At 43.8% G+C, this 22,501-nt stretch overlaps 1 protein-coding gene across 5 annotated transcripts in view; it reads right to left on the bottom strand.

Annotated features, from left to right (window-relative positions):
- The window catches only part of nfia (nuclear factor I/A), a 144,345-nt gene extending 133,181 nt beyond the window's left edge, over window positions 1-11,164 (bottom strand). For 3 of the 5 annotated variants that reach the window (XM_025902832.1, XM_025902834.1, XM_025902833.1), the window contains exon 1: window positions 10,900-11,134. In XM_025902832.1, the coding sequence (XP_025758617.1) occupies window positions 10,900-10,995 (96 nt within the window). In that variant the 5' untranslated portion in view covers window positions 10,996-11,134. Of the gene's footprint in view, window positions 1-10,899 lie in introns of all 5 variants that reach the window. The other 2 variants (XM_019351417.2, XM_019351418.2) reach the window with 1 other exon arrangement.
- Window positions 11,165-22,501: the final 11,337 nt, after the last annotated feature.

Genomic DNA, 22,501 nt, shown 5'->3' with positions numbered 1-22,501 from the left:
ACTGACACCTCTGCTGGCAGCCGAACGCAGAGTGGCTGCAGACCAACACACACACACACACACAGCAGATGGTGTTTCTAGATTCTGTTTCCAATTTTTTTCCTGTTGCAATCACAAAAGAGTGAAAACACAGACACACAAAGCAGCCACACTCTGTGGATGAAACACACACACATAGATGAAGCTGAGGCTTTAACACTCTGCTGTTAGACTCACAGCTCAGCTCTGATTGGTCCTTTCTGAGCGCGCAGAGCTTCAATCAGGCAGGGTCACCAAAGGTACACACGCTGAATTACTGAAAACCGTCACCCAGAGAGGACAAGAGCCGTAACCATGGCCAGATCCCAGCAGAAAGCCTGCAGTGGGGCCCCGTGGCCCCCCTGACTGTACAGGTGTTCACCACACATTCCTGCCATTCTAATGAATAAAGATATAAAAGTTGGAGTGTTTTGGGGGGGGGTTGACTTTATTTGAAAGATACAATGAAGACAGGACAGGAAAGCGGGGAAAAACATCCAGCAAAGGTCGGACTCAAACCCGGGCCGGCCGCTCAACACACTGAGCTAAACCGGCACCCGAGTTGGAGTGTTTTGTTCATGAGTACCACTTCCACTGTAGCTACACTACATCAACGTCATAAATCAATCAAAAGAGGCAGAGTTTCCAGTATCTGACCAATCAGAAACACCGACAGGTCTACTGGCAGCGGAGCAAATATAGAAAACACTGCAGGTCAGTGTCCACGGGATGATGTCAGAAAAATACAGGAAGTGCTGATCGAACGCTTCGTTAACGCGTCGGGCTGCTTCAGACGTTTTCCCTGAGCTGCAGCCGCGGTGCTGTAAGTGATCAAATAAAGAGAAAAACACAAAGTGTCAGCACGCACTGCTAATTATACCTAACAATTATTACTGGGCAAGAAAATGTATTTCAACTTTCAGTCCTGAGCAAGTACAGAACATCATTAAAGAAAGCCACAGCTCGCTAGGTTTATATAAAGTCTACAGGTGCACAGTTCAGGTGCTCTGCTTTAGGGTCACATTTCTACATGAAAGGTCACAGAACAATAAAAGTGGCTTAAAACGACTTGAAGTCAACCGGAAAAAAGAAAGAAGGTATTCAAACAGTTCAGACTGTCTGTATCTGCATGAGTCAGAGCTCTGATTGGTCAGTGGGTGGTGGTTTTGTGCGCAACATGGTGATGTACCCCACTAAGAAGTAAAACACCTTCACTAACAACACAAAAACCTGAAGCTACGTTCATATCCGCTATCGCAGTGACATCACAATAACCTGCGACGCTCAGAAACGCTCAGAAGCTGTGTGCAGTCTGAGCCATCAGCGCGACGAGCTGATCGCTGACAAATGCTGTGTGGTGGAGACCAAACCCGGAGCGTAGAGAGAGGGAGTTCAGACTCTGTTAAAGGCGATATGGCAGTGTCCTGACTCGTTTCCCCGAGAGGCCAAAAATATCAGTTACTGAAGTGATTACAGGGAGAGAGCGGCTTATGTGGAGAGCAGCAGCGTTTTGATACCGAGCCCAAGCTGGCAGAGAGCCGCGGCTCCCAGCACACAGACAAAGCTCGCTTTGTTCAGCCGAGATCTTTCGGTTCAGAGACAGAGAGGAGGCCGGCGCTGCATTCATCCGCCGTGCAGCTCCTCTGTGCACGCACCTGACCTCGAGATAGACAACACATGCACACACACACACACACACAAACGACATTCGTGAGGTCACGCTTCATTCAGAGAGCAACTTTTATGGAGATGAATGCAGTAAAAATACAACAAAAGAAAACAAATGCATAAGTTTTAGTCAGTGACTAAAACCATGCAATGCTAGCTAAAATTTGTTTTTATATTCAATAATAATAATAATAATACTAACAATAAGTTGGCTATTTGCACTATTCCTTCTTCTTTAAATGAGAACCTCGGCACCGTCTCGCTATTTTAATTAATCACAACATGGACTGTTCATATAATCTCTCATGTTTATGTTGACACGCACACACGTGTGCTCCTAATCACATGATGAGACATGATAATAAAGACTCCAGAAAACTCTAAAAACAAAGACTAACAAAAAAATTTTATGTAAGAAAAACACAAACGAAGCTGCGCTGATGCAAACTTTGTTATTCTGAAACTACACGTGACCAGTGAGGGGCGGAGTTTGTCAGCGTCCCCTCAGACTCTAAGAGGAACAGAGTTTACAAAATGACCTTCAGTCAGACCTGAAAGCAGCGACTGAGACCAGAAACTCATCAGCACGAGGCTCATTTCCTCAGAGACGTCTTTAAAGCACCGGAGGAGTCGCCCTCTCCTGGGTGAGGGAAAGAAGGTGGGTTTAAAGCTCTTCAGACTCACAGATTTGTGATGTTTTAACACTTTTTTTCTGTCTGAGAATAAAAAATTATTAATAACAAAAAATAATATAAATAAAATAGTATTTTTTCTCTCTTTTTCACCGCTTCTTTGTGGTTTTTAATTGTGAAAAACATATACCAGAAACTTGTTTGAGAGTTGAATATCATGCCAGCAGGTAAAGGTATGAAGTATTAAGGATGTAAACGAGCTCCCATCCTCATCATCATCATGACCATCATCATCATCAACTGTCCCATTGTCTCTCCTCCCAGCAGGACGTCCAGCACTCATACAAAAACAAGCCCAAGAAGAAGCAGCTGTCTTGGCTGGTAGCCATGTTTCTCCAGGGAGGAACAGACAGGGAGCAGGAGGCAGAGGAGGAGGACAAAGAGGGGCTGAGGAAGAGGAAGGAGAGGAGGAAGAAGGCAGGCAAAGAACTGGGAATGGAAAAGAGCAAGGAGAAGAAGAAGAGGAACTGTGCAATGAAAAAGACACAAAAGGAGTAAAAAAGTGACGTGAAATCTGAGATATTTAAAGAAAACGTGAGTGCGGTCATTCCTGTCAGAGGGGGCAGGTGTGCTCAGGTATGTGCTCCTTCTTTTAGCAAAGGTTTGGTCGCACATGAAGTACAAAGCTTCCGGGCTCACACACCTGTGTTTTCAGCTGCCAGCTCGGTGACAGTTTCCTGTCCTTTATTTCAGCACCAATTATTCAGGAATCTGGGAAAAGTCGGAGTGTGACTGAGGAAAAGATGCGTGGTTTCAGCATGGCGTGGTTCTTTTTAACAAATGACCTGAATCCAGCTCGCCGTTTGCTCAGTATCCATCGGTAAACCTGAGCAGCTGCATGGCTTTAAAATCAAAGAACGAGGTTTCAAATGATTAATAGAGCTCAAATCTCTTCCCACACCCACGGAGCCGATGGAGTGCAGCCTGTAACTGAAACTAAAATGAAATGAGAATATGTAAAAAGTAAAGTGAAGTTAATCTTTGAGCTTGATTCAGTGCAATCAGACGATCACAGTAAAGAGCAGGACGACAACATTCAACAGTTCAGAGCTAAATGTGGATTAAACGACCACAGAAAGTAGTTTTGAACAAACACTCATTAGCTGAGAGTGGAGACAATTACATGATGATCCGATTCAGACATTATACATCATGGAACTGAATCAGATTCATTTGATTTTTCTAATTAAAAGTCATCAGTCTGAGTCACGTTTTAAGAGTTTCTTTCAAAATAAAATTAAACTCTTTTAGTCTTTCATCTCCACCCTCTGTGCACCTAATCTGATCTGGAGTCAGCGGCTCTCGGGCTCTGGACTGACTCCAGGCCGGTGCGTCTGTTCTCAGAGCTCCATCGAGGTGCCTGCCAGAAACTAGCAGCAGGGAAAACCCGCCAAACAGATCCTCGCCACTCAGGAGTCACCTGCTCGCTGCCCGCTCAGGTCAAAGTTCAGACACCAGTTTAAGGAGCGGTCAGGCGTTTCAGAGCCGAAGGTGAGAGGACGATATCAGACTCGTGGTAACGCTGACATAAGGCTGCATGTCTCACCGTCCACATATTTCTGCTCACGCGGCGCAGATCTGGTCAGTAGTTTTCCTTCTGTGAGCAACAGAAATGCAGCATGTTCCTTTAAGGCCGCCCCGGGCTCAGCTTTCCTCACTAAGACGGGTAAAACAAGAGCGGATATTAGAGCCCCGAGCTGCCGCCGACCTCTCCCTGGACACAGAGCAGGAGGAGAAGCTGCAGAGAGGTACTGGAATCACAGCTCACAGATAAACTCAAACTCCACAGAGTCTGAGAACTCAGAACGAGTAAAACTGACAGAACAGCAACGGCTTCACTTCATCGTGTTTCAGAAAGAGACGCAGCGCAGGAAACAACAGAGACATTAACATTAGGAAAGGAAGGTCATCAAAAATAAAGAAAATTAAATAGAGAAACAAACAGTGAAGGAAACACAGTGAGAATAAAAAGAATAAAGCAAAAGGAAATCTGAAGATACAAGAACACGAGAAAGAGAACAGAAAAAGGGATGAAGAGCAAAGAAAGAAAAGATGATGTGAAGAAAAAAGAAAGATAAATACTCGAGGCAAAAAAAAAGAGGAAGCGAAGCTCTAAAGAAGGGAGGGAAAGAAAAAAGTGAACAAAGACAGAAACGATGGAGCGTGAGAAATAAAACAGAAGCAAACCAAAAAGAAAAAGGAAGAAAATAGGACGTGGAGAAAAGTAATGATGATGAAAAATGCAAGGTAAGAAAACAGAGAGGAAGGAAGGACAGAAGGGAAGGAAAGAAGGGATGATGGGGGAGAGGAAAGGAGAGGTGAAAGGCGAGCAGAGGAGTGAGTCACGTTCGACAGCCTGAGACTCGCCGGGAGCTCGAGGACTCGCCGTGTCCTCACACTTTCCACACCGCAGGACAACCACGGGGAGGGCGAGAGAGGGCCAGGACGAATGCACAGAGAGAGAGAGGGAGAGAGAGGCGTGGGCGAGCGAGCACGCCACGTTCAGGAAGTTCAAGCAGACAATCCTAATCCTCCAATTTCCTCCCCTCTAATCATCTCTGCCTGCTCATGGCCGCCTCCAAATTGGAAACATCTTCTGCTCAATATGACACTCGCTGTGTATCACACACACTCTCACACACACACACTCACAGAGACCACGTGACCCTGCCGGGCCATCTCTGCGTGAACTCTGTGCTGAAAAGGTAAAATTAGTGTGAAAAAATGAGTCATTTCCATCAGCTGATCAAGCACAAGGTCGCGGCGCCTTTAAAGGAACAGTCTGCGCTTTTTAAGCTGCCGTCTGTTTGGGAAACCACCTGAATCCATCAGCGCACCTTTCCGACACACACACTGATTCGAGTTTTCACGGAGGAAGAAAAGCTAACGAGCAGTCCTCGAGCCTGAAAATCACCTCCAAGTGTGGAGCAGAGTCTCTTTTTTTCAGACACCAAATCATCCACCCTAAAAATCCTAAATCTGGGTCCAAACTGAGTCCAAGCTCCACCTCAGGGAGCACGGCCAATCACGAGGTCACTGGCGGAGGTAAAGATGGTACTCTCCAGATTCTTTTTCAATATACTGAACACCAAAAACTCATCCTCTCATCAGTCTGATTTTACTAAGAAGCCGAGCTCCAAAGACAAAAGGCACGTTAAATAACGAGAGCCCTCTGGGTCAAAGGTCAACAATCATCGTGATCGGGTCGCTGAATGGCAGAGAGGGGGTGGCCATTTAGGAGCAGCAAGTGGCAAAAACCTGGATTTAGATTGGTCCACGGCTCCCAGCTGATACAGTGCTGTATCTCTAGACCAGGGGCGTCAAACATAAGGCCAGAGGGCTCCAATCCGGCCTTCTGGACCGTGTTGGAAAAGAGGGCATTAATTGTGACTTTTAACTGTGGTTTACAGATTTTCCTGCTCCTCCATGGACATACTACACCAAAGTAAGTAAGAAATAAATAAATAAAAGATAGAAAATTTCACCATCTACTATAAAATGTTGTTTTTCACAAAACGTCTACAGAAGAAAAGAAAATGAATGTAAATAACAGCAGGGTGGTGGATTACTGAATCAAGTCATGCACATCTGTAGATTTAAAAAACCGTGAAGCTGATTTTTACACTGAAAACAACAAGCACTCTGTTTATGGCTCACATACTGAGCAACCACAAAACTAACAAGTTAAAGCCTTCTGCTTATTTAAAAGTGATCAGCATTCGTTTGTAGATCACACCCACAGTGGTCTCAGTGCACGTTACTGGGCCCAGCTCAGGAAGACCTTCACCCTCCTGCTCGGCCCGCAGCTACAGTCAGAGGGTCCTGGTTTCAGAACCGTCTCTAAAGTTTTGGCGTGCTGTCTATGCTCTGCTGCTTCCTGCACTGCGTTTCTGCTCGTTGAGCTCATTGCTGAGGCCCGGTCCTCCTCTCAGGCTCTGGCTAATGAACGCGACCTCACACGGACCACAAACACAGCACTGAGGCGCCACCGGCCCGCTATGAGTCACCGCTTCACAGAGCCGAGCATCGCCTCACTCGACCTCTGACCCCGAACACACTGCCAACCGCTAACGGACACGGGTCAGTAATCAGAGCCATCAAACAGCCACCATGTTCATCTGGAACACACACACACACCTTTCTACTGCTCATTAATTCTTACACAATAGCTTGATTACTGTAGTCGATATTAATTAGCTTTAACGATTATTCAGCTTTTTAAAGACGACAACAGAGTGTGTCCTGAGTGGCGTTCAGGTGCTCAGGTTAATTATAACAGCCAGACGAAGACGCCATGTCATCTTCACCGTGCTGTAAGAACACAGTCAGAGCACCTGAGCATGCCCCGCCTTCTCCCAATACACCTGGAAGCAACTCCTTCTGATTCTTCACATGCCTACATCATCACATATCCACTGTGTTGCCCTTCTACACGCACAGCTGGTACTTCCCGTCTGTCCGTCTCCCTCAGTGTCATGCTGTAAGCCCCGCCCCCTACAGAGCATCTATGATTTGTGATGTTTGGACTGTAGAAATAAATTTGTCAGAACCAGTGAAATCATCAATCAGCTGTAGTTATTAATGAATCCTTAATGATCAAGAATTTACTCTGTTCCATATTTAGCTTCTTTTATTCTGTAGGATGAAGTTACATGGCCAGCCGCTGTGACATCATCATCATCAACATCAAGTCCATGCAGACCTGCTCGGTTCACGCTGCAGTGTTCATAAACAGGTTCATCACTGTGATTTAAAACGTCTCTCCGAACCTGAACGCACCCTCACTGGGTGGACAAAATAACATAAACACAAACACGTCATAAACCAGACTCTCAAAAATGACTGACCGAATCTTTTTTATCTGGTTGATCTTTTTTTTTTTTTTCATTTGAGAAATTCTCTGCTGAAAGGTTTTAAAAGTTTTTATTTGCTGGTTTCTCAGTAAACTCGTCATCATTTCATCTCTAACTCAGAGAATAGCATCAATAAATCACGTTCTGTTGATTTATAGAGCCGCGGCACAGTTTACACTCTAAGTATTGACTAACAGAAAATATTGATACCAACACCAATCATTATTCCCACGTCGGAATGGCCATTAAATGAATTATTATCTGCTGTTATTAACCCTGACAGTCATGAGGATGTTCAGCGTGTTTGGAGGCAGTGCATGGAGCTGGATGAAAAGTAATAAACACAGCTGGCTGTTATTAATTTAATTGTGTGCCTGTCCAAAAACAGACTCAGCACCCTGAAGGATGAATCTGTATATTACACAGTGACCCATCAGGCTCTGTTCACAGGTCTCTGACACATCAAACTCACGCACGGGACTGAAATCCTCCAGTTTTTCTCTGTGACAGTAAACGCTTCTCTGACGCTTTCAGACAGGAAGCACATCATGATTGAACTCTTTTCATATGCAGAGAAAACAATACGACCGTTTTTTCTTTCAGTGTGTAAACCCTCGCACTCGCCAACACTTACATGATTTATATTTTAACATTTCACTCAGATTCACTCGTGTTATCGAGAAACGTTCAGCTGACAGGACATCGTAACGGTTTTCTAACGTTTTATGGTTTCATCATTAATAATAAAGATTTTCTAATAAAGGATCGACGAGCTCTGGGTTAGGGTTAGCTGCTGCAGGCGTCTCAGAGACAAACACGAGCTGAACCTCGGCGTCGGACGCAAGGCGGCGACACTGAGACTGATCACGCCTTCCTGAAACCATCAAACGGGTCTCAGAGCCCGGACCAATCAGCTCGCAGAGTTGATGTAAACAAGTGCAAAGGACAGCAGACAGTGAGACACATGTGGTCCACGGCACCACCATCCCACTGACCAATTACACACTTTACACACACAGGTTCAAAGAGCTGCCTCACAACTGAAGGCAACACCCGCAAACTGCCCCGACGCCGCCATCAATGTGTGTGCGTGATTGTGTGTGTGTGTTTGTCTGTGAGTGTGTGTGTGCAAGTGCCTCTGTTTTTATGTGTGTCTGTGAGAGTGTGTGCGTGAGTGTGTGTCTGTGAGTGTGTGTGTGTGTAGAGTTCCTGAGGGTTACACACTCAGATCACTTGGTTTTTGTGCTTTGTCAGTCACTTAAGCTGAAACTGATGGAGGTGCAGACCGATGAGGCCGTACTGTGCTCCGTCTGCAGCACCTCCACAGCTCCTGTTCCTCCTGAACCTCCAACATCCAGCATGTGCTCTGATCAGATACTTCAAATAATAAACCGCCTGCGGTGGAATCGCCGCCAGCGCTTACTCCAATGTTCTGCTTTTAAGATGAGCATAAAGCAGCTTTTGAAAAAGGAACAAAATATTTTCATTTGTGCCTTTGAAGACTCGTTTATTGCCGCGATGAGCGAGAGAGAACAATCTCAAGAAATCGGAATATTCTAGGAGCTCAGTGTTAGTGGTGTTTACACCTGCCTCCTCCTCAGCTTTCTAACACGTTTAAAAATAATTTTAAAATTCATGAATTTCACAGTTTTTAAAGCATCTGCAGAAACTCTAATAACGTTCCACATGTTCCACATGCACCATGTTTACAAACATGTTTATAAACATACACAACAACATCCTGAAAACAGAGTTGCTTATTTATTTGTGATGCTAAATGTCGCTTGTAGTGCTGTTAACCCCTGCAGAGAACACACACACAAACTCTTTCCTCTTTATTGTGTATGAAAGTCAGATGTTCTTCTGCTGTAGTTTAAATTGAAGCGCAGCCTGTTTGTTCTGCATGGTTTTAAGTTTATAATTTAAATACATTTTCTGTCTCTTCTGAGAAAAACTCCCTGATATTATTTTTCTCTATCTTTTTGCTCGTGCTCTCCGCCTTCATCCTGCTCTCACTGTAAATGTGAGAATTAATGAAGGCGACGTGTTCACGGCTGCAGACGCCGCACAGCAATAAATACTAACTGGCAACAATTCAGCTTCACTTCTCCAGCGTTTAACTGTAACGTGCAGTGAAGACGAAGAAGGCCGAAGAAAGGCTCACAAAAAACCCAACTCCACGAGAGGTAGCAGGAATTCAGAACATTTTTACAGCTTTAAAAACAAAATATCCTGAATCTGAAAGACTCATTAACGATATTAAATCACCAAACAGCAGATTATAAAAATATTTAAATGAGATTAAAACCTAAAATCCATTAAAGCACTAAAGGAAAACTGGTGCGCTGGCCTGAAATCATCTGGAATAATCACAGCTGCTTTCTGAAAATGGGAGCAGATAATCCTCTTTGTGCTTTCAGCCAGTTTAACCTTTCCTGCTGCTTCACAGATTTAAGTCCCACTAATTACCCGCTATGATCATTTAGGACGCAGCGGCGGTGATACCTCAGAAAACTCTCAACTGCTGAGTTTTTAATGCAGTCACTGCAAACGTGTCTGTTATCTCCCCACGAACTGTCAAATTTTTCACGCAGAGCAAAAAATTCAAATCATTATTCATTTGAATTTACTGCAAAAGTCCAGTAGAAAAAACCCCAGAAAATACCTGTGCAGTTCATTTAAATCATTTAGAGGAAAAAGGGAAATATTTCAGGTTTTACATAAAAAAACGTAATTTTTGTGCATTAGTATTGCCTAAAATTGCTGTGAACTTCCAGCATTAGCCTTATTTTAATTTATTTTCAGTTTTTTATTTTTACATTTAATTGTGAGGTTTAAAATCATTTTAATAAAGAAATAAAAATTAAAAGTAGAGTCCAATCAGGATTTTACATTTGTATTCCAAATGTATTTTTAAATAAATGTTATAAATAAAGAACAAATGTGTTTAATTTAACCTCCTTGATTTAAATAAAATTATTTAAATCAAGTAAAGCGACAGGAAACTTTTCCTTTAATAAGAAACGTTTAAGGACAAACAGACGTTTCTATCTTGTGCTCAGCGCGTGCCATAAATTTATTTTAATACATTCACTTCATTAAAACGGGAAATAAATTATTTTTTATTTTCCTGCTTCAAACTAAATTCAAAAGATTATTTTAATAGAAACTCTTCACCTAAACTTTCTCTCCTTGGACCGGGAGCTGGCGGCGGCAGCGGACGGCACAGTGTGACCGGAGGAATGCAGAGTTCTCGGAGCTATTCGGCAGCATGAAGCCGCCGTTGTGTCTCCGCGCTCAGGCTGGAGGAGCAGGAGCTGCAGGTGCCTCCGGCCTTGGAGCTACTGAAGCTCCGCGGGACCACGGCGGGTCCACCGACCCTTACGCGTCATCACAGAGCCGCCGACCGGGGCCGGAGCCCAGCTCGTCCCGGGACATCACGGGGAGGGAGGGGGGAAGCGGGGGTGTCCGCTCCGTAAGTACCGGCAGGAGCGCGCGGACACGGACGCGGAGCCACTTTATGCGCGCTTTGACAAGTTTGCGCTTCTGAGTGGAGAGAAGCTCCGACACCGCGGGAGGAGCAGAGAGAGGAGCAGAGGGGAGCGGGGGTGTTTGGCGGGAGGAAAAGAGAAAGAGAAGAAGAAGGAGAGCAGCTCGTGCCAACTCACCATCCACCACGTCCTGGCTGAGATGTCGTAGCACAGCTGCCATTTGATGGATCCTTCCGAGCTTTTCCCCGCCATCACGCTGTCCGCGAGCCTCATCTGAGAGCGCGCTCACCGGACATGAGACACCTCACCGAGAAAACATTTGCTCTGGCATGTTGGGCAACATGTAGCCGCAGCACATGGAATCATGGGAAAAAAAGCGCCCTGACAATGAACCAATCTCCTGCAGACCCCGTGGCAAGGTGAGCGGCAGTCATCTGCTGCGAGGAAAACACACCCCCTACACACACACACACACACACCCTACACACATACACCCTACACACACAAACTCACTGCACAAACAGACACACACACTCACTGCATATACACACGCACACACCCTATACGCACACAACACACTCACTCGCACACGCGCGCGTTCGAGCGCAGGAATGACGAGCCTTTTTACGCATCGTCGCGCGCCTCGGGTCGCTTCTCCCTTTCTTCCTCCTCCGGTTTAATTAGGGCTTCTTCATCATCATCATCATCAGGAGCAGAGGAAGAGGAGGCGAGCTGAACTCTGCAAACTTCTTCTTCGTGGTCACTTTAAAGGCAGGTAAGGGGAAGGCAGGGAGGGGAGGGTGCACATGGAACTGCTTATCATGCTTTGTTTTGTTTTCATCCTCTGTGAGCCCTCCACCTCCTCTTCCTCCACCTCCTCCTCCTGCAGCTGAGCCTCGTGTGTTTTGGCATAAATACCTCCAGACCGAGGGGCCGTGCGCGAGTGGACCCTGGACAGAGCGCACCTCTCCCGGCCGCCGCTTCATCATCCCGAGCTCCATCTGTAAGTCTGCTCCACCTTCATGCACCTCACCTGTAGGAAGGAGACAGCAGGAGGCTCAGGCTGAGGCTCAGCCTCACTCCAAGCCTAAAAATGAACAGAAAGAGAGAGGGTTTAAACTTGAGACTAAAATCAGATTGACTGGTTTTTATGTTTATTATTGATGTAAAAATAATTTCAGCAGACAGACACACACACCGCTTTAGTCTTTAATTAAACTTTCATATTTTTATTCAGGAGGCTACAGCCATTAATAAAGGAGCTTCATATTTCATATATTTCCGGATGAGACAGAAATCACTGTAAATTAAATTGATTTTTTTTTTTTTCCATCTAATCCAAATTTATTCTGATTTATTTTAGTGTGAGCGTAAAACAGATCTCAATAATAATCTTACAGGACAGTTTATGTCGTAGCCACGCTTTACACCATACCTAAACTCAAAGAGTAGAATTATATTCTTTTTATAGCACTGTATATTTATAAAAAAGAAATACGTATTATATTTCCTGGCTGTGGAGATTTTAATGCCAAAGCACTTCCTGTTTGTAATTATTTCACATTTATAGAAAGAGAAAAATTATTAAGCTAAATCAATAGGAAGCATTGATAAATATTTGTCCTCATCATACATCATAATTTTTCATTATATATATGTATAATGACACAGAATAGGAAGGAATTAATTAGAAAACGATGCAGTTCTTTAATTATTCCATTTTAATAATAAAAGCACGTGATGATGGTCAGGTGGCATATATTTCTGTTGTGTACTCACTGTGTGTATGAATATTACCTTTATTATTTTATGTTTTTCTTTTTGTGGAAATGCAGGTAATTAAACTGCAATCTTCTTCATACACGTCTCTGTTTTTATTTCCTCTCAGGATGGACAGAGCGGTGGTGCTGTCCCATCACATGTGCTTCAGCCTAAGAGAGCCTCACTCTGTGTGTGTGCGTAGGGGGGTCTGAGCAGGAGGGGGGGGGGGGTCTGTGCAGCTCAGGTTCCTAATCAGACGGGGAATACCTGAACCAGGGCAGAGCCGCCATCAAACAGTTCAACCATTGTGGTGGCCAAACGGAGGAATGCGATTCGGCCGGAGATACGTGGGGGGGGGAGCTATGCAAGGCTGGGAGGAGGGGGTCTCTGTAAAGTTTGGAAAGAAATGAGAATAAATTTGGAGAGCCCTGCAAGTGAAAGGTTAAATCAAGTCAGGCTTATGGAGCATGCTCAGGTGCAGTTAGCGGCTGTGGTGCTGTTTGGGATCATCTAGGACACGTCGTTCACCGGGAACACAAGGAACCAGCTCCGTCTTCCCTGCTGACACACTTTGTGACTCCAGCCACGAGCGTTCGACAGATGCCGAGCGGGACTGTTTTCGTAGGCCAGCCCTGGCGTTAGCATCGCTCCGCTTCCCTCCACACGTGCGCTGAGGATGATCTCTGAATTCAGACTTCATGAAGCTTGCGTGTTTTTTTCACTCAGAAACTTTCTGCAAACTAGCACAGCTTTCACAATTTTCAGTTCCCGACAACTCAGCCGCCTGTCAGGTTTTATCAGGAATGTTTCTGTCAGATGATTTAATAATCGGTCAGGAATACTTCCTGTGCATTCAAGGAGCTGCATGAACTCGTTAGTCAGGCTCCTTTTAATCAAATCATGTCGTCGAAATCTGCAGACCTGTGTGTAACGCTGCAAACACACACACACACACTGTCAGGTTGGTCTGGAGTGTGACTAACCTGAGTAGTGCCAGCACCAGCAGTCGTGGTTTCTTCCTCAACCGGCATCCACACGGCGGTGTAGGTCGTGGTTACACGTTGCTTCGGTCGATTAGTTATTTTCCAGTTTATTCTAACAAAACCAACTGACAACCGCTCGTCATTCACATGAAAGTGAACAGTTGGCAGCACTGCCTTCTGTTTACGTCTGATTCGCCGATTCGTATCCTAAATTCATGGTGAGAGCAGGACGCCGCTGCCTGCCAGGCGAGGCCTGCCGGGATAGGCAAATACCTGAGGCCATTTACCATTAATAGAATAACCTGACTAACACGGACAAGGACCTTGAAACACTTCCCTTGTTTTTTCTGATGATTTTTATTTTTGAAAGCCAAACGTCACAAAGCTCTTAACTGAGACGTCAGGAAGCAGGAAATGTTAACCACTTTTAAATACTGGCTTTTATGGCCCATTCATGTAGCAGCAGAGACCCTACATTTATAACTGTTGTGACAAATACATTTATGCTCACTGCATTTCTGTAGTATCCCTTAAAATTGTTAAATGTTGATTATAATGATGACCTATCCAGTTTGTGCCTCTCCATGATAGCTGGGATGTCAGTTTTAATTTTAAGTACGCTGTCTGTTACCCAAACAGACCATCTCAGCTCTAATCCACCTGGACTTCATGGTTAAAGGTACAGTTACACTTTTCTCCTGTAAATTAAACCTGTTTTAGCTGCTGATGTAAAATAAGTGAAAAGTCTCACAGCAGGCTGTGAAATACTCACCAAACTGTCCCTGAAGTCCACTCCACGTATGAGGAGGACGAGGCATTTTACCTAGAAGTTCCAGTTTGAACCAGAAATGGGTTCAACGCTTGGAGATATTTCAGCTTCTCTGTGTTTCGTTTTGGGCGACTCGCTTGGCTTAATGAAAACATCGTGGACCGAGTGAAACATTTTCACCACACGTTTCAAAGCTTCATTTTTCTTGGTCTCTTACCGCTGAGTCCATTAGGCACATCGTTTCACGTTTCAAAGTCACGAAAAACCCTCATAAAAAAAAAACCTTGTGTTTTTCAGTTGTGGAATAATTTACCACAAGCTCACCTTTAAATGTTGGATAAGTTAATCATAACTTATTTACACATACTGAAACAAATCATGACTGTATTAATGTGTTAATGTACATTTAGCTTAAATTTTATTAGCCTAATCATTAGCTTTTTTTTTTAGCATCATTTGAATAGTTAGCTAACATTCGCATTCAAGCTAAACTCTACGATTTATCTAAGAAAAACTGTCCACATGACAATTTCACATGTTCAATATGTAGAATTAACAGCTGAATAAAAACCTACACAAAAAGAAAAACTGAATATAAACTAAACTTTTTCTTCAAAAATAAAAGTAAATTGAAAAAACTTTAGCTGGTAAAATAAAATGTTGATCAATATTAATATAAAACTGAATATACTAATTTTAACTGATATTAATACTGGTCACATTACGTTTGCACCTATGAGCTGCTTAAACCAAATATATCTCTTACCGTCACCATCGTAGCATACACGTGTCTCTAACTCCTCGTAGAAGTGTTCATCAACCTGGAGGAAATTTACTATATGAACTGCTCAGGATATATATCTATGCTTTGGAAATAACTCTTAAAACACACAAAAACACTTAAATCTTTACAATAATTTACATATTTATATATGTAGTAGCTGATGTCTCACGAATGATGACATTACGTATCCGTTATTTGGAAATAAACATTTACTATGGGTGGGTTGTTTTCTAGTATTTATAGCAATAATGTGCTATTGTGCGTTTCAGGGAATTACACATTAAATCTAAGCTTTGTTTTTGTTATTGAATAAAATTATGCAAGTCTATTTTAAATGTTAGTGGTTGATTTAACTATATTCATTATTGTGTTCTTTAACCTACAATCAAGTGCCTAATGTTATTATTGTTATGAATATGAATGGTGCTACATACATATATATAAAATACTAAAATTGATTGAAACAATGCCCCCCCCAACAAAAAAAAAATTCTATATTAAATATAAATGTTAAAAACAGACTTTTGTTTTAAATTATGTATTTTTAAAAATTATGAAAAACTGTTTACTTTTTACTTTGTGATAAAGTTCAGATTTTAATTCAGAAATGATGTCTGGTCTGCATTCACAGGTGTGTCAGTGGGTCTAAAAAATAAACATCTGTCAGTGCAGCAGGCTCTAAACTGTGAGACTGTCTGAATATTAATACCTCCTCACCGCAGGGAGCTGGGTTTAACCAGGAAGTGATGATGTTGTGTGTGAAGACCTGACTGGATGTCAATAAAAGTGTGAAGTTTTCTTCTGTGTGGTCCTTTCGTGTGTCAGATGAGTGGGACCTTCACGCTTTGCAGTACCTGAACACTCTGAAGCAGCTGCCGGGCTTTACCTCAGCTCCCAGCAGAAGGCGCTGTTGTGTTTCTTGGACCTCCTGTGCTCACCTGCAGAGGAAAGTTGGCACATTTGTCCTTATTCCACCTGATTCTGCTGAGAGTTCTACTCACCTGCCGCAGGGCAGTAACTTATTCTCTCAGCATAAACACAAAACTCTGACGGTGAAAAATGCATCACGTTCATCTTCATCATCTTCATCACTCAGTAGAATCATTTATTCTTGCAGGGCAGAGATTAGATGGATCTGTGTTCATTTACTGAAAACGTGTATACATATCTTCTTTTGCCTTTGATTTTGATTTTTCTTTAGAATTTTTCTGCAAACATATTCAAAAGTAATCATTTGGGAGCAAAAATGAAAGACTTTTTAAATCAAATAAACACTTACTTAAAAAATATGTTTTTCCCCACATATTATTAAGGAATTCAAACAATGAGGTGTAACTGAATTAAATATAAAGCACATTTATATTTATATGGAACATATTCTTTTACATTCATTTTCTTATATTTCCACAGTTAACACATTAAGAAAGCATAAGTATTGCGTTTCACGGGGCACACAGCTCATTTTTCAATATTTTTCTGGCCTCTGTGAAAAAGCACAGTACAAAAATACACAGAAACAAGTGAAAATGCAGCAAAACCCAAAGCATGAACAACAAGCTTCGGTGTCGACCACAGACTGTCAGCACGACGAGCCGAGAACACATTTCTCCAATTTTTCCACTAAATCCAATAAGTTACCCAAATATATGTGTTTCACTTCCTTCCTCCCCCGAACCGCAGAGACAAAAAGACCTGATTGTCAGCAGCTGTTTTTCCCATTGCCCCCCCTCTCTGCGCAGCACGGTGGCGCCCCCGGGCGTCGCAGCAGGAGCACCCTGCCACCCACCCGTCTGCCCGTCCACCCGACCGCTGAAGCTCACCGAAGCCAAAGCGTCCATATGAGGACACGCTATCAGGGACATTTCCCCGAGTAGCTCGCCAGCTGTCCCCGCAGCGCTCGCCACATCAGCCATATTAAATGACCCTTTGTCTTCTTCCTGCTCCCTGTCTCTCGTGTATTCTCGCGCCTAATCTTCGCTGTTTGGCCGTGCAGCACTTGCAGAACATTAGAGGAGCATTCAAACGGAGCGTTTGACAAAAGCCAGGAAGCCTGAGCTCCAAACAACAGTGTTTGTTTTCATGCCTTTCCCCCTTGTCCTGATTGCTGTCAGATGCCTTTGTGTTCCAGGTGGCTGAGGCTGCAGAGGGAAAACCACACGCAGAAACAAACACCACACATCCTCCTTTATTCCCGCTGCTGTCAGCGCGCACATTCAGCACACCACCAAGGGTGAAAGAACCACATGGCCATGGAATCCACAACAGGAACTTATTACTGTCTCCGGGCCGCTGACGAATCAGCACCAGCTGAAAGTGAATGAGCTCACTAGTGGTATTTAACCTGTGTTTCTCTCAGGGTTCGCATCCAATAAAGGTCAATGCTGCTGCTCACAGAAAAACATTTATGATTTCCTGATCCTGACGGAGATCGGCAGGAGATCCTCCACGGGGCCAGAGGTGTGCTGCTGTCATATAGCTGATGCTTAGGTAGCAGGTTCCTTAAAAGTACTGAAAGCTGAGGTGTGGACTCTAAAGTGAAAACAGTGTCAGATCTGTTTACTTGCCTGCAAAAAATCGGAAAAATCTAGCTTGATCTGAAAATCAAATATAAACCATATTAAACAAATAATAACAACTAAACATATTGTTTTCATCTGGTCACATAATAATCATATGAAACTATTCATTTTGATCTGCTGCATTTTTGAATATGACATCAACAATTACAACTACATTTTTCACTTTCACATCACTTCCCTCAGTTTCATCATTTCAATATCTTTCCCTTCATCCTCGACAGGTCTCAGCAGATTCCCTTCACTTCCTGAGCCTGGTTCTGCTGGAGGTTTCTTCCTGTTAAAAGGGAGTTTTTCCATTCCACTGTCGCCAAGTGCTTGCTCACGGGAGTCGTATGATTATTGTAAAAGCATTTCTGCAGAATCTGGTCATCATAATGGAAAAAGTAAACTGTGGACACAAAGCTGGAAGAACTCCTCATCAATCTGTTGCTCGTGACTAATCGTTGTTAACCAGGCCTTCCACTCCTTCAGGAAGTCATTTTCCAGAACATTTCCAATGACAGACAGATGCTATGAACATATGTGTTAATCTGTAATTAGACAACGAGATCGAGACCTGGAAAATGTTTTCTGTCACATGTTGAAAAGTCGGTTCTCTTCAGTTCCCATAAAATAAATCAAAGCAAATAATCACACTGTGATTTTTTTAAGACTCTCAGCTCATGGCTGTAAAAAGGGATTGTGAGTACAAACTGCTGGGATGGTTCTGAAATACTGAATGCATTACACTGAGAGGGGTGCCGGCACAGTTCGGTCTGTTGCTCTTTTACCTCCTACAAAGCAGAAACCACTGCCCGAGAGATGAAACTGGAGGTGATGGTGAAATCTGGAATAAGGCTGAAACAAATAGAGGATAAACTAACAGGACTGGAAAGCAAGAAGCATTTAACCACAGAACTACAGCAGATCAAAGAAAAAAATAAAGAATAAAATCTCTCCAGTATGAAAAGATCTAAGTGACTACACCAAACATCAGACACAATAACTCCTGAAACAACATGACATCTGGAACCAAACTGTGGATAAATCCTGTAAAAACAAGAAGAAAATTCACTGATGCGACAGGACAGTTTTAAAAAATCTGTCTTGTCCAAATAATTTGGAGGAATACTTGGAAGTAATTTAGAGGCCATCATGTAAATCTAAATATTTTTTGAGCTGATTGTTCTAATGTACGGACGTGTCCTGAAGTCACCGCGGAGGCAGTAACGAGGACCTGATGGACGCGTGCTCTGACGATTAGAAACATGCTGCATCTGGTTTACGGAGCACGAGAAACAAATGAGCACAATAATGACTTCATTGTTCCGCAGCAGAGAAACAGACGCTGAAGCACTCGCACACAAACTACCTGACGTGCTGCTTCCCGTCGGCCTCCACACGAAGTGCATCGCCGCTCTCACGTTTACTCGCAGGATACCCAAACGTCAGCGCGTTACCCTTACACCGCCATTGCCTCGATGTAACTGTCACCCGCCCGCATGGTTTCATTTCTCCTAGCTCGTTTGTTTCTCGTTTGATTCTTTTTGTAACTTCTAGATGTGTTTGCTTCATGAATCTGCGTCCGTGTCAAACAGCATTACTGTTGTTATTTTGCCGCCACAGAGCACAAACAGCCCTCCAAACGTTGCACAGCACACCTGTCAGTTTTCCATCTGTTCCGAGACACGAATATTTAGATCACCTCTCAGGATTAGGAAAACAAAGATGTGTGAACAGACTGCAAGTTTGGGGCGCTTCAGCAGTCCTTTAACATTACAGTCAGCAAACCCAGAGAAACATGTCGGAGAGTTTAGCTCTGTGCTGCGATGAGAAAGTTGTTCTTACTCTGGAGGACAACTGTTTTACCTCCTGGTCACGTGGCCTCTGTTACACCTCACAGGGCTCCTGTCCTTATGAAGGTAATGTAAACACAGATGATGGTGGCTGACGGTTTCTGAAGCCAACAGTAAAGAATGTGAAGCTGTCTGGAGAGCAGATGCCTGCCCTTCCCTGAGCTGGAGGTTTCTTCCAGTAAACGATGAGTTTTTCCTTCCCGCTGTCACCAAGTGCTTGCTCACAGGGGGTCGTCCGATTGTCGGGGTAATCTCTCTATCATTATAGGGTCCTTATCTTACAATATAAAACGCCTTGAGGTGACTGTGTTGGGATTTGTTACTATTTAAATAAAGTTGAACTGAACTGAAATTGAACGAGTACGTTTTTTTCTCTGGTTGTTGGTTTGTGCCCAAAAAGACTGTTGATGCCACAGCTGCAGAGCTGCTGAGAGCCACCTTAGACAGACAGCCACTGAACATCAGCACAGCCTTACACCATTTCTATTCATGGTTGCACTCCATCCTGAAGCAAACTGGTCCAGTACATGGTTTGTGAACACAACAATTGTTGTGGTGGGCCTAGATTTCATGCATTACTTCTCAGTAATAATAATGAAATGCTGCAGCGTATCACTCCTCAGTCAGAGATTCAAACAACAATGTGGAGACATTTCTCACAAAACAGGCGGTGTAACCACATCTCCACCCAGCTGTTAAGGTATGAAGCTACAGCCATCTTTCACATCTGCCATCATTTATTTTCATTTGTGGGGGGCGGGGTCGTGTCACGACTTTATTTCTTTAATTACATTTTCTTCACTTTCACACCGATGCGCTGACAGTCTGACAGTGTTAATAAATATTCTTCTAATTAAATAAATGATACTAAATAATAACACAATAAGCACGTTTTTCAGAATAAAGTTTCTTTAATAACAAAGAGAAGGTGTGAAGTGATTTTAGTGATGTAGACGGTTCCCAAAAATAAATAAAATCCGTTCTTGTAGTAAAACGTGCATCAGAACAAATGTTTTAGTTTCCGTTTCTGAGTGAACATGGATGCAGGTTAATGTATTCTGTTGGAAAGCCTCCACACAGCAGAGCTGCCACCTCCACTGTACAACAGCTGCTGCTCTTCAGCCCGAGTGTGTGTGTGTGTGTGCATGTGTTAGCCATGAGCACCATCTGCCTCTCCATCACTCAGAGCCAAGACGTTTGGTCAAAGCGCTCGGCGGCGAGCTTGGACGTGGTTGTGAGGCTGGGCGCTCGTCCTGCTCACCGTGTTTGCAGGTTGTTCTTTTCTGCCCGTTATCAGCTCATGGGTCACCTGAGCGCCGCCTGATGACATGTTCTCCCAGCGGAGACAAACACGGCTGTGAAGGATCGTTGTGCATGTAATGACAAAGCTTCAGTTACGGAAGAACGGCAGACCTGTTATGTGCACAGTATGTCTGAGCTGAATGCACCAGGCTTTATTTCCACATTCACTTGTCTGATGTGTTGTTATGGGAACCTCTGAACCTCCCTTTGCATCCCATAAGAAGCTATGTAAGACTTTAACCTATTTTTTACACTCAAAGGAGATCTGTTCTGCTTCTTCTGCTGTTCCAGTGATTGATGTTCACATTAAATGTGTCCACAGTTTCTAATAACGAGGCCATTGCATGTGCAGTAAACCTCAGCCTGCTCCTAACACTAAGGTTGATCAGTTTTTTGCTACTGTTGGATCTGCATGATGTCATAACGGGATAGCGGTAACGTGGTCACTGTTAAAAAAAAGTTGGCAGATTTTTCAGTCACCAAAGTAAACTAGCTGGGGATGTAAACGGGCTTTACGTTTGCTGCAGTAGAAAGAAAGTGTGTCACGACCAGAGTCCAGTTTTCAACTGCTGGTGTGGCTGCGTGGGCTTTCCGCTTTGAGGCCGTCGTGTTGACTTGATGAGCTGCAGGATAAACGGGTCACGGGGAGAAGTTACGTCCTGTTCTCAGGTGTTGCTGCTATTTTGTCCACCCACGGTCTGTGTAAATGTCATGGGCCGCCTGACAAAGCTGCTCAGAAACAAACAGCTTCATGTGCAGATTGATGAGGAGATTTCTGCATGTCCTCTTCAGATGGCTCCACGCCGCGTCCTTGAAGGCTATTTATACCCCGCGACCTTTTGCCGTGTCTTAATGGATTATCAGAAGGCACTCATCAATTCTGCCGGGTGAGGCCTGACGGTCACGTTGGCACCCAACATGAAAGTTTTGGAGTGATTTTTTCCTGACAAAAACACACAGAGGCCGTGCACCTCCCTCTACAGAGGCCCTGAAGACAGCAGAGCAGCAGCCAAATGACGCGAGGCGGCGCGGGATGCCAAAAGAGCCACGCTTCCTCCCCTAAAACAAGACATTGTGCAGTTTGTGTTGGCATGCAAGCAGACAGGCGGGGCCGGTAGCCAGAGCATCCCCGGCTGTGCTGATGTCCATCTTGGCACATCACAGCCGATCAGAGAGAGTGGCGGTGAGTGTCAGCCAAACTTGTCATCCTCATGTCCTCTGACAGCCAGGATCCTCCCACCCCCTACAAGCCCCCCAGACCTCCCTCCTCCACCTTGGCCCCAAACGCCACTGTGCACCGACAGCATGTTTCAGACACGAGGCCTTGAGTATACAGTCAGAAAACAAGATAGGAAAACAGCAGCTGCTGAGAATATGAGCGCTAACATTAAAAAAAAGTATATTCTTATCACACATAATTATATTAATACTATATCATCATATTTGTGGAAGGCAACTGGTAGCTGCTGTGCATCAGGGTGATGCATGTGTGCAGCTGACATGCTGCTCAGGGGGGGCTGGCTGCTGTCTAAAGAGGCCGACATCTCAGTGCAATTAAAATCATTCATCAATATACTAATCTGAGCCTGCTGCCAGAGATTTCTTCCTGTGAAAAGGGAGTTTTTCCTTCCCACTGTCACTGAGCGCATGCTCAATCTGATTGTTGGGTTTTTCTGTATGATTGTAGGGTCTTTACGTTACAATATAAAGCACCTGGAGTTGACCGTTGTGATTTGGTGCTATATAAATAAAACTGAATGCAATAA

The sequence above is a fragment of the Oreochromis niloticus genome, linkage group LG23 (assembly GCF_001858045.2).
Source record: "Oreochromis niloticus isolate F11D_XX linkage group LG23, O_niloticus_UMD_NMBU, whole genome shotgun sequence".
In the NCBI taxonomy this organism is placed as follows: domain Eukaryota; kingdom Metazoa; phylum Chordata; class Actinopteri; order Cichliformes; family Cichlidae; genus Oreochromis; species Oreochromis niloticus.
Note: the sequence above shows the minus strand (reverse complement) of the source record. Positions and strands in the feature narration are given on the sequence as shown.